The 12,315-nt window shown below is 29.4% G+C and overlaps 1 protein-coding gene across 4 annotated transcripts in view; it reads left to right on the forward strand.

The window, feature by feature from the left end:
* The window catches only part of LOC106690470 (glutamic acid-rich protein), a 13,936-nt gene extending 1,621 nt beyond the window's left edge, over nt 1-12,315 (forward strand). The window contains exons 2-7 of one of the 4 annotated variants that reach the window (XM_014435924.3): nt 1,137-1,241; nt 3,286-3,383; nt 8,188-10,405; nt 10,780-10,983; nt 11,276-11,395; nt 12,072-12,315. In XM_014435924.3, coding sequence (XP_014291410.1) covers nt 3,348-3,383; nt 8,188-10,405; nt 10,780-10,983; nt 11,276-11,395; nt 12,072-12,163 — 2,670 coding nt within the window. In that variant the 5' untranslated portion in view covers nt 1,137-1,241; nt 3,286-3,347 and the 3' untranslated portion in view covers nt 12,164-12,315. Of the gene's footprint in view, nt 1-1,136; nt 1,242-3,285; nt 3,384-4,491; nt 4,678-8,187; nt 10,406-10,779; nt 10,984-11,275; nt 11,396-12,071 lie in introns of those variants that run through there. The other 3 variants (XM_067052626.1, XM_014435923.1, XM_067052627.1) reach the window with 3 other exon arrangements.

Raw genomic sequence — 12,315 nt, forward strand, 5'->3', positions numbered from 1 at the left:
TTTTTAAATTTAAATAAGTAATTATAATATAAATTATGTTTATACATTTTTTCCAATATTAATTAATTGAATACCAATTTTAATAGCTAGATATACATCTAAGTTCAAGTGTTATACATACTCAATACTGGATAAAATAAACAGTTTTTTAAAAATATTAATTTTTAAACCGAAAATTAAGTCCAATAATGTAACGATAAATACCAAAATTATTAACTTTAAAATAACCTTAAGGTGCGAAACGTACATTAAACAATAACATATACATGTTGGAGAGAAGATAAAAACGTATATAAACTCATGGTGATGTTTGTAAAATTATTCAATTAGAAGAAATATTAAACATCTCTTATCAAGTAAGTCGTCATTAATATAAATTTTATTAATCATAAAATTTGAATACTAAAGGATCTATCCATAAGAGATGGAGAGGGGTGATACTCCCTTACCTCTGAATATAAAATAGATAATTTCAATAAATCATTAATTAAAACAACGTATTACCCGTGAAATATAGAAAAATGGTATCAAAGATATTTCTATCATATTTTGGAACATAGAACGTTTATGACATTTATATTTCTAACTATTTTGGGCAAAGTAATTTATGTATCTGTTGCGGGGGGCGCCTACCGATCTTAGATAATAACAGGTGTCTCAAACTTAGCTGTTGCAACGATAACCTTTCGACAGGTAGCGTTGAGGTTGTCCCTGTAAAATAGCAGTATGAGTACCACGTGCTAATGATTAGGTTACCTCAGTGTACCAGTCTTTACAAAAAAGTATAATCATATTATACAGCACCAACATCAATGAGAAACCGACGTGGGAAGCTGCATGAAGTAGACTAGCCGCTTAGTGGGAAAAGCATGCAAACAAAGTAATTTATTCCTGGCCAGGTTTATTAAAAACATTACTAGTAAAGCATGGACAGTGAAGGTAGTGTTTCATTTGATTTTTGTAAATAGTACATAATTTTTTCCTTGATTAATCGTGCACGCCCTATTGTAGTTATTAATATATTTGTTCATATTTGTTTCTTAGGTTAGGTTACTTTGCTTATGCATGAAGCATGTTTATTTTTTTCATGATTTTATTTTCTTGTATTTACAATAAATAGGTGTTTTTGTTTAAAGTGTGTTTGTTGATTTCCCTTGGAGCTCACCTAAGTAAAATACAGTAACAATAAAAAACGAGGTAACAACATATCCATTGATCTACCAATTATCTTTAAATATGAAGTGAGTTTAAAAGATTTTTTTAAAATAATTATTTTGTATTTATATACATAAACAGATAGATTATGAAACAAAATGGAATACAGATTTTAAAGTTAAAATTACGAAATTACAGGACAAGTTTGTCTTTCAAGATGTAAATTTCATAAATTATTCAAAAACCATGAATGATGATAGAATTTCTTTGAAATTTAAATAGTTAAAAATAATAAAATCATTTTAATTCATTTATTACAATATTTACATACTAATACTCCATTGTGTCATTAAATAATCCATTATTTTTTTATTTTCTTTAATCATAATTTGAATAGACATAAATGAAAAAAAAATCGAACATAATATTAAATCCAGACATCATTAAAATAAATTATCACTAAGATAAATGCAAAGATTATTTTAAAGCTAGTTTACGCACCCCTAGTTAATATTCTGCTTAGGTCTAGATAGGGAACGATATCGGAAAAAAGAATTGGGTCGTTAAGCTTTTTACAGAAGGGTTGGCTGTGTTAAGGGTGGAAGTTGGCTTTGAACAATGAATGTAAGAGGGTATTTAATGGGAATTTATCACTTTAAAGGTCTTAATATGGGATTGAACAGTCTAAAGAGCGTGGGTGGGATTTTCATTAGATGGGAAGTATGGTGGTCTGAAAAATTAGTTGGTTTTCCAGAGTAGAAGACAAGAAATATGAATATATACATATACACTAAATAATAATATAATAAATAAAAAAGGTAAACAATATTGGCCTATGTAATCGTTCATTTATTTTTGTTTTCATCTATAATTTCTTTTCTACAGAGTTAACTTAAAATTTTAAAAATCATCTGTGAATTCTACAGATTTACTATAAATTTTTCCGCAGAGGTTTCAAAATGTAGACATTGTTGAGATTTAAAAACAAAAATAAATAAATAAATAAAACTTATACCATATTTGTTCAGCCGTAGGTAACTGGAAGAGTCAAGAGAAAAAAATATAAACAATTTATATTATTACACAGGAATTTACACTACATTATTTCGCATTGGCCTCCATTTATTTCTTATTATTATGAATAAAAGGACTCCTCATTTGCCTAACCAGATAAACTATATATCTATTGGTAATTAATTATAATATATGATTTTGCCTCGAAACTGTCTAGCGAATAAAGTAATTATGTCATTAAAATAATAACATTTGCTTCCCTGAAATGTTTCGAATAAGTACCAAAATACAAGCTGTAACTTACTATGAAAATTCTTAAGATATCTCAAAAAATATTTTTGCTCTTATGTTAACTGTAACTCCGTCCTTTCACAGCTTCTATAAATTTTCTACTTAGTGATAAATATTACAATCTGCCACAGTCTGGGGCATTAAGTAATAGTGATAATGGAGCACATTCATAGAAAAAATAAAATAAATAAACAAATAGATAAATAAAAATTAGAAACAGAATCAAAAAATTTACATGGATAAAGAAGAATAGAATAAAATTAGTAAAAGAAATATTTCGAACTAATATAATAATAAAATAAAAACACCAGTCAGATTTATGCAACTATGTACAATACTTCTCCATTCAACTTGAGGACTCGGGGAGTCTGCTCTATCCCCTACGCACGGGAAAGCAGAGCTATACAAGATTACAGTGCATCCCATTGATAGCGTCACTGAGCATGGATTCAACATAGTTTTTTTTCTGGAATTAAATTTCCACAGCCATATAGACACGTTACAAAGATTAAGTAAAAAAAAAATAAATAAAAGAATAACTAGAATTTTAAGAATTATTATCTCTTGTTTTTGTTTACTTAAGTCCTCTTTTGAGGACCTATACAACCCCAGAGTGGGAATGTCAAGATTCATTTATCGGAGCTCCCGAAAAATTAATATTGACTGACCAAGTGAGAATTCAACTTTCTTCAATTGGAAAATTAAATTGCATCAGCAAAACTAATATTTCGTCTATCAACATTTAAGCTGCCCATTAAAAATGTATGATTCAAAACTTTTTTCTTTAATTTTTTTTTTTTTTTTGTAATTTGAGTTTGTGTATAGTGGAATTACACAACGAAAGTAGGAGCAATCCCGCATGCGCATGAAGTAGTCAGGAGTGAGCCATGAAAGTAGTGGGGAAAAAAGAAAGAAACGAGGAGGTAAATCTTGAACAATCCTTTTTTTTTTTGCTTTTATAAATCTTTACCATTAATTGAATCACAAAAACCGTTAGAAAAAAAACAATAAAGAAGTGACTTCTTGTAACTTATCAGAAAATAGTTCCTTTTAAGTAGTACTCAACGTTTTTTTTTTTGTTTTTTTTTAATGAAGACTTTGGCCTAATAGGTCAAACTATTCCAAATAACTTTATGATTAAGAACTAATGACTTGCTGGTTCATACATTAAACTTAGGATAAATAACTTTTGATGACATATTACTTGTATTGCATGTTTATCACATTGCCTGATAACTACGAGATAATCTGAGGTTTATATTATTGCCTAGTAATCTATAAAAAAAAAACCTGTGTTCTCGTAGCGGTAATGTTAAGGATAAAACCATTCAACCTAAATGAGATTTGATCATTAACGGAAAATATTCCTCCAAGTGAATTAATATATATAAATAATAATATAATAAGATAATAATAATATATTACTGTTATAATGAAAGTAAAATGAATTAAAAAAAAATAAATAATAATATAATATAATTAGTCAATTAATATTTTATATTTACATATATATAGTTCTCTGATTCACCTTAATGTTACAAAATGATTCATCCAGAATAATATTTGTTCCATGTTAAAAATTGATGACTAGGTTTTAACTATTTAATTATGACGTTTAATATTCCCGTGGAACCTACGCCCCTTTCCCAATGTTTCAATGGTGTCAGCGCCTGTTTTGAAACTTTTTACTTACCATATTTCCACAGCTACTATTAATTTCATCTATGAAAAAATAAACAATAAAAAAACAAAACAAAAAAAAAAATTGTTATCTAAAGTACCAAAGTACAAAAACCAAGGCAATTACATGAACTGCGTGCTATCTCGTAGTTGGCAACCTTTGGATTATTATAGTTTTATCTGTTTAATTACTATTATTTAGAAGAAAGAAGGTTTTGAAAAAGTTCAACCAGAAACATTATTCTTTTAATTTTATAAATTAAATTATTTAAAAAATTATGATATTAAATAACATTACGAAAAAGTGTCATAGCTATTGTGAAGATGCTTTGTATAAAAAAATTGTTGTAGTGTAATGAATGAAAAGTACCTACCTGTAATACTAGGGGTTGGATATAACAATTTCTGTCATTATATAAAATAAATTTAGAATATAGTGGTAATATAATTCAATGTTGAATTAATTAAATTAAATCAAGTCATTGCTTTAAAAACAATAATAATAGAAGATGGAAAACTCACTTACGAGAAATAAAAGTAAGTACTTTTTTATATATATATATATTATATCTGTTAATTTAGTATTTATGAATAAAATATAAAACAGTTTGTAGCACATTGCCTGGTATGACATGATGATATTTCTTGATGTATTTTAAAGAAATTATTTGTATTGACATTATTCTTTAATTCTTGAAAAAACTAATAATTATTTTTTGTGTAAAATACACATTTATGTTTTCACTTTACATTCAATGACTGACTATTCCACCTCCTCACCTTCATTTTATTTTAATATATCCATAGATTTTTTTTTTTAAGAAAACATGTTAAAAACTTACTGGGGAAAAACGAACAGTCACATTTTATACTTTATGGTGTATCCAATAAAATAGAGTAAACTACCTCAATCTCTTCCACAGTATTGCATATCAGTTTCCATTAATACCAAGGACTCTTCATTTTATCAAATGAATGAATACTTGTGTAAACAATAAATGGCACTAACAGCCTTAAAAAATGGAATATCGCTCCTACACATTTCAAATCATTTCATATTAAAGATTTTTATTAGAGATAATATCTATATTTTTAACAATAATCGCCTTTCCTTTAATCAAGAAACACCTTATACGTGATAAGTATATTTGAACACTGTAGAAAAACATAACATAATTTTTTTTATAATGTAAATTTCTATAACTTTTTACTACGCCTTGGTTCTAACTACTTTGAACAAATGGGTTTAGAAGATCTTGCTAAATTAGCTGTAATTTCTTCACAATTGTTACCCCTATTTTGTAAATCTGTTTTCATACTCTCCAATAGATTCCATCTCCTTGAGGATATGAGGGGGATTTTCATCAGGAGCCAGGGTATATTATTAAAAAGCAGTACATTACCCACTGGTGTACCCTGCTCCTCTACAACTTTTTTCAATAGAATAGAAAAAAAAAACTTTATTCTAGGATAAAATCTATTAAGAATAACAGAATTTTACATCAAAAAAAATATTATTGCAAGCTAAATTGTTAAATAATTGAACAAATAGAAAAAAATAGGTATAAACATAGTTCTAAGAAATATATACAAACAAAATGTATTTATATCCACAATGCTAGTGGCGGCATTAGAGGAAGAAGAAGTAAATTTGAGGAAATCATAATGGTATGGTACAAGCATGTAGAGAAACTACCCAATGGTAGCACTCTAAAAACATTTTTACAATATAAGGTCTCGAGCCCATCTTCTTTTCAGACACCTCGGAGGATTGTCTGGAATAAAAGAGGAAGCAAGATAGAAACGAATGGGTTTGAGTGGTTTGGGAGTTTATAATGGAAGGATTGATATCTGGTTCGGCTAGATCGGTTACAAATGGAACATTAAGGTCTTTGTGGATGATTTTATTTGTGACAAAGTAGGAAGCATTTAGGATTTTATGAAGGATTTTGGATTGTAAGGATTGGATACGAGAGGATTTTGAAGGTTTAGTGGCGCCCCAAAGCTCAACACCAAATGTCCAGATAGGCCTTATAATTGTCATGTAGTCAATTCATTACAAAAGAATTGGAAGTTTGAACCGTTTGTCTAGTAAGTGCTGTAATAGTCGAAATTGACCTGCATTTTCCTGTCTTTTCAATCTTGTGTGAGGATTCCAGGTTAGTGGTTGTGAGGATGTCCAGATATAGTCCAAGTTGCATATTCAAAAATATGAATTAAAAATAAGCACCGTTCTTATTCAGTTAAAATGACATACACAAGATAATAAAAGAAAATAAAATAAAATAAATATTGAATTTTTTTTTCGTAATATACATGGTTTATGAACAAAAGTAAAAATATTCCAACAACAATTATCAAAATAAAAATATCATAGTGTTTTATGTAAAATACTATGATATTTTTATAACTATTTTATATAAAATAGTTGTTAACTATTGACCACACCCTGGACCCTTCATAATTTAAAAAACAAATCCTTCTAATTACTAAAAAAAAAAACTTAAAAAAAAAATCTGTGCTAATGATAAAATTAATGAGCGTGTTGATAATAATAAGAAATAAAATATAAGTTAGGTGTTCAATCTTTTTGGAACAAGTCTATATAAATAAATTGGATTGAAATGATGTGAAAAAATGAACATATTTGAAAAAATTATAACTTTTTGGTTTTCGAATGAAAATCATTTATTTTCTTAAAATATCATCATCATCTGTGGTGCTATAACTCTTGTAGAGTCAAGGCCCCCTGCACTTTGGTCTTATCTATTGGTTGCCACTGCTTTACAATTGTGGAATCCCAAGATGGACCTAGCATCTGCTGCCACTCCATTGATCCATTGGAGACGGGTCTTCCCACTCTCCTTGTCCCATTAATCCTTTCGTCCAGGATCATCATAGGAATCTGATCCTGGGTCATTATTATTACATGGCCTGCCCACCGAAGCCATCCTACTTTGATTACTCTTACAATATCTGGGTTCTTGTAGAGTCTTGTTAATTCAGCATTGGTTGTTATCCTCCAGATTCCATCAGTTCAAACTGGGCCATAAATTCTCCTCTCGAACCTTAGGAGAAGGGCCTCCTGTGAACTGAGTAATGTCCAGCATTCGGAGACATAAGTGAGAACTGGTCTCAGCAGGGTCTTATTCAGCTGTATCTTTGTGTTTTAGAAAATAGCTCTGCTCTTGAAATGCTTCAGTAAGCCGAAATAGCATTTATTTGCAGAGATAATTCTGCGAAGTATTTCTGTTTGAATGTCATTATCTGCGTTTACTTGCAATCCAAGATAGCTGAATACCTTAACCCTTTCAAATGAAAATCCTTCAGTTATAAAATGTGATGGTTCGTTCACATCTAGTTGTGGGCCTGCATGCATGTATTTGGTTTTTGATTTGTTAACCTCTAAACCCACTCTAGCCGCTGTTATCTGGAGACTGATAAAAGCGTTATTTAAATCTGTAGGGGTTTTTCTAACAATATCTAAGTCATCGGCGAAAGCTAAAATCATAGAAGATCTATTGAATTTAGTTCCCCTAACTTGTATTCCAGATTTCTGTACCGCACTTTCAAAGGCCAAATTAAACAGAAGGTATGTGAGGCAATCACCCTGTCTTGAGTCCCTAGTGGGTTTCGAAGTTGTCAGTCAGGTAACTCTGAACACGCACTGTGCATTGCACCTTCTTCATTGTAGCCCTAATCAGATCTATCAGCTTTGGTGGTATTCCCATTTCTAGAAGCTCCTGGTACAGATCGTTTCTTTATATGCTATTATAGGTCATTCGAAAGTTTATGAACAGGTGGTGTGGGTGGATATTATACTCTCTGCACCTCTGCAGAGTGCTTCTGATGGAGAATATCTGATCTATGGTAGACTTAAAGTATGCATGTATGTATTATTAATGTTTAGTTAAGAATATCACAAGTTTGCCATGAATATTATTTTGTTTTATCTATTTTAGATATTAATTACTTTTTGTAAAACCTTAAATATTTATAGTTTCTATAATTAGTATTAATATTCCTTTTCGAATTCATTTATTTCAGGTTTGGAAGAAATCTATAGTATCACTGAAAAACAAGGAAGAAACAAAAATATATATCATGGATCATCCGCTGGATGAAAAAATATCTCATGATATAACTCAAGATGATGAAATGGAAAATCTCGATGAGGGCCCAATTAAGAAAACTGAGTCTCAAGCAAATTTAAAGGTGGATAGTGCTATGGAAGTCCAATCTGATAGTGAAAAAACTTTAAAAGACCAAGATATAAACATGGAAAACAATGATAAAGAAAAAAATTACTCCATTGAAGTAATGGATATTCAGATTTCTCCAACTGATTATAAAATAGAAATAAATCAGGATACAAAAACGAGAGGAGTTGATAAAGAAACAAATCAAGCAGTTGAAACAAAAACAACAGAAGAAGAAATGGAGATACCAACAGAAACTATAAACATGCCAAAATTAATGCATATGGAAGGTAGTGATAAATATGATTCCAGCAACAAATTAATACTAAAAAGTATGGAAGATAACAAAGCAGAAGTAACAGAAAATATATGTTCAGCTGATAGTACTACTGATGCAAATACTATCATAATAGATTTATGTGATGATGAAAAAATTGAAATATATCAGCAAACAGACAGCAAAAGTGTCCTAGCCAGTAACATTAACTTGAAAAGTAATAATAAATGTGATTCAAGCAACAAAGCAACACTAGAAAAGATGGAAGAATGCAATGAAATGGAAGGAGAAAATATAACAATCACTCACAGTAATAAACAAACTCTGGATACCATTATAATTGATTTATGTGATGATGATCAAATTGAAACATATGAGCAAAAGGATGGAAGTATCCAAGCAGATACATGGTATACTTTATCACAAAATGAAGGAGGAAGCTTTCCAAGACCAATGCTGAGTAATGTCGTTACAGAGCCAAAAGAGGGTAGAGAAAAAACTGAACCCATTCAGATTGTAGAATCAATAAGATGTGATGATAGTGAAAGTGGGAATAAAATAGAAACAAGTAAAATAAAAGTGATTGAAATAGCTAAATTAAAGGCATTTGAAATAACAGAGAATGATGGGCCTGAAGAAATTTTTAAATTGACAGAAGAGGAAGTTTCTGAAGAAGGCTGTGAATTAACTGATAAATATAAACCTGAAGAAACGTATCAAATGTCTGGTGAAGATGCTTCTGAAGCACCTTGTAAAATTCTATTAAAGAATCATCCTGAAGGTATTGATTCAGATGATTCTAAGGTTAAAAAAGATGATGAAAATTATAAAGAATGTCTTGAAACAGAATCTGAAAATATTGAAGAAAAAAGTGAAGCCTCAATGATTAAAAGCACATCAAATGAGACAGAATTTAAAATAAAAAATAAGGAATATGAATTAGAAAACTTCCGATTCAAGGATAATATTATAACTTTACAAGAAGACTATGACTTGGATCTTAAACAAATTAACAATGAACCTTATCATGATCCTGAAAAATCAGACAGGGTATCTGAAGATGCCAAATTTACCATTCTTGATGAAAGTGATTTAGAAGAAAAAGGATGCAATAACAGTGAACAAATATTTGGAGTTGGACATGAAGTTGTAACAGAGACAAACACAAAAATCAGTCAAGTAACCCAAAATGTTTCCCAACTAAAGGAACAAGAAACTATCATTAAAAGAGAAGAAACTAATGAAAATAAAAATAAGATTGAATGTGAGCAACATCTTAAGTTAGAGGTAAATAAACTGGAAGACATTCAATTAATATTGATTGAAAAGGAAATCAAAGAAAATATACTATTCAAAACAGAAAAGGGTGAAAACAGCTCAATAAAAAGTGAAGCAATATGCAAACGAGACCAACATGATGGTGATATTAAAGTGCCAAATACATCTGAGTCGACCAATTTTCCAACTCAAGTTATGGAAGTCAGAATTTCAGAAAAAAATAATCAACTAACTGCAACAGCTGATATAAAAAATGAACCAGAAAACGAAGAAAAACCAACAGAAACCAACAGTGGGAGGGAAATAGAATCATGCACCAAAAATGTACAACTTATAATAAATCTTGACATTGTCAAATCAGATGAAAATGATAATGGTATTGCTAAAAAACAGAATGGTATTCCTGGGTGTTCTGTGAAAGGGAGTTATTCGAAAGTCTGTCAAACAGAAAATAGTGAGAATGCCAATAAAAATCTAGCTAGTGCATATTTGACTGATACACCACCTTCACGTAAGTTTCCTAAGCATTTTTTTATTTTATTTTTGTTATCAATTTTTATTTTTTATTTTATCATTTTTGACTTATTAATTATTTTAAAAACACTGAATGTAAATAATATGAATAAATAATGTAAACATTGGCTGTGTATGAATAATTTTACATTTTAAAATACGTAAATCATGTTTTAAAACCAACTGGATCATTTGTCACTTTCCAATTCTATATTTAGACCTAGGAATTAACATGTTCAAGTTGATCATGCTTGATATATTACTTCAGTTTTGTATAAAGTATGTATTTCTTTTTTGATTTAATATAGGCATAAATTAAGGTATACGAAAAACTGTTTCATTACTTTCAGTAATAACTTAAAATTGTTAAAGTTTCAGATTCTGATAGTAATGAAGAATTTTTCGATGCTGTGGAATACATTCCTGAAGGAAATGCAATGAAAGAAACATCTCTCACTATAAAACCATGTACTGCACTACTTTCCACACCAAGTCTGAACTTAATGAACGAACCTATTCCAGGTCCGTCTGGAATTACAACCATGAAAAAAAGAGATGAGAAGAGAAAAACACCTGGTAAGGAAACTTTAGGTAACTTTTAACACCTAAGTTAAGCTCTTATTGTTTTAATGGATCAACTATGAGCCATTTATTAATCATAGTTAGTTTTCTCCAGCAGTACCTCTTTCATGTCATTATCAAAAATGTGACTTTAAATTCCTCTATGTCATTATATACACTGTTCCTTTGGTGATGTCTCAGTACATAGGAACATTTTTATTTTAGCAAAGCTTTTAGAAGATTAAAAAATATAATAGTAGTATTCAATACACATTATAGAAGTATTTAATTTTTTTTTTATTTGTAGTCATTAGGTCTGAAGAAGAAACTGTAGAGGTATTTCAGGAAGCTACTGAGTTCAGTTCAGATGAGGATATTAAATTCCCTGAGGAGGAAAATACTCCTAGTAAAACAAGCTCAACAATAGGTATTGTATTTTGAATAGGTTTATAAATCTATAGTTCCTTTAAATTGTCACACTTGTACTCAACCTCAACTGGCTTCAACACCCGAGAAAAAGAAAAGGAAAAAGAATTACTAACTTCTTTAACTCCACTGTGTCCTTCAGATTCGGGGGAATGAGCGAAATACCAGGAATCCTGGGATAAGTGTACATTGGATATAAAGAATGAATACATTAAAAAATATAGTTTTATTGTATAATTGTTTATACTTATTACGATCATTGGACATTGCTCCTTATTCAGGAAACTTTAAGAAGTTACTACAATTTATTAGGGGAAAGGGAAAAATCTAAAATTTGCCAACAATTTTGGCCAGATTCCTCTTATTAGCAATTTTAGGAGGATTCCCTGAAACTTGTCCTTTTACCAAACTTATGTAAAAAAATAGAGTCTATAAATATCATTTATAAGCAATATTAACTAGAGCTCCTTTGAGTATTGTTTTTCCACAATTTTCAAAGTTTGAAAGTAGGTTCTTGAGTTTCAAATTCCCCAACTTTTTGGGTTTTCAAATTATCGGAGAGAATGAACCCCTCCCACACCTTTGGCGTCCCTGTCCTTAAGTAATTATATAAATATTTACAGTTAAAACAGTTTTCCATTACTTTTGCACCTATTTTAATATGTATTACTTTTCAGATGATGCTGTGAAAATTAAAGAGACCAGGAAACATGATGATATGGAGGACAATGACAACAATGAAAAGCAAAAGAAAATCAAATTACATTAAATACTTTCTTGATATTTTATATGTGAAAAATATTTTTGTGAATTTTTTTATATTTTATACATTATTTTGTTTTTATAATGAGTGATCCTATATCAGTAGTTATTGACCATATGGGGAAAAAAGTTGAACACTAAATAAATGTTTAAACAATT

This window comes from Halyomorpha halys, unplaced genomic scaffold (genome assembly GCF_000696795.3).
Source record: "Halyomorpha halys isolate HHAL.00 unplaced genomic scaffold, Hhal_1.1 Scaffold1732.1, whole genome shotgun sequence".
Classification (NCBI taxonomy): Eukaryota; Metazoa; Arthropoda; class Insecta; order Hemiptera; family Pentatomidae; genus Halyomorpha; species Halyomorpha halys.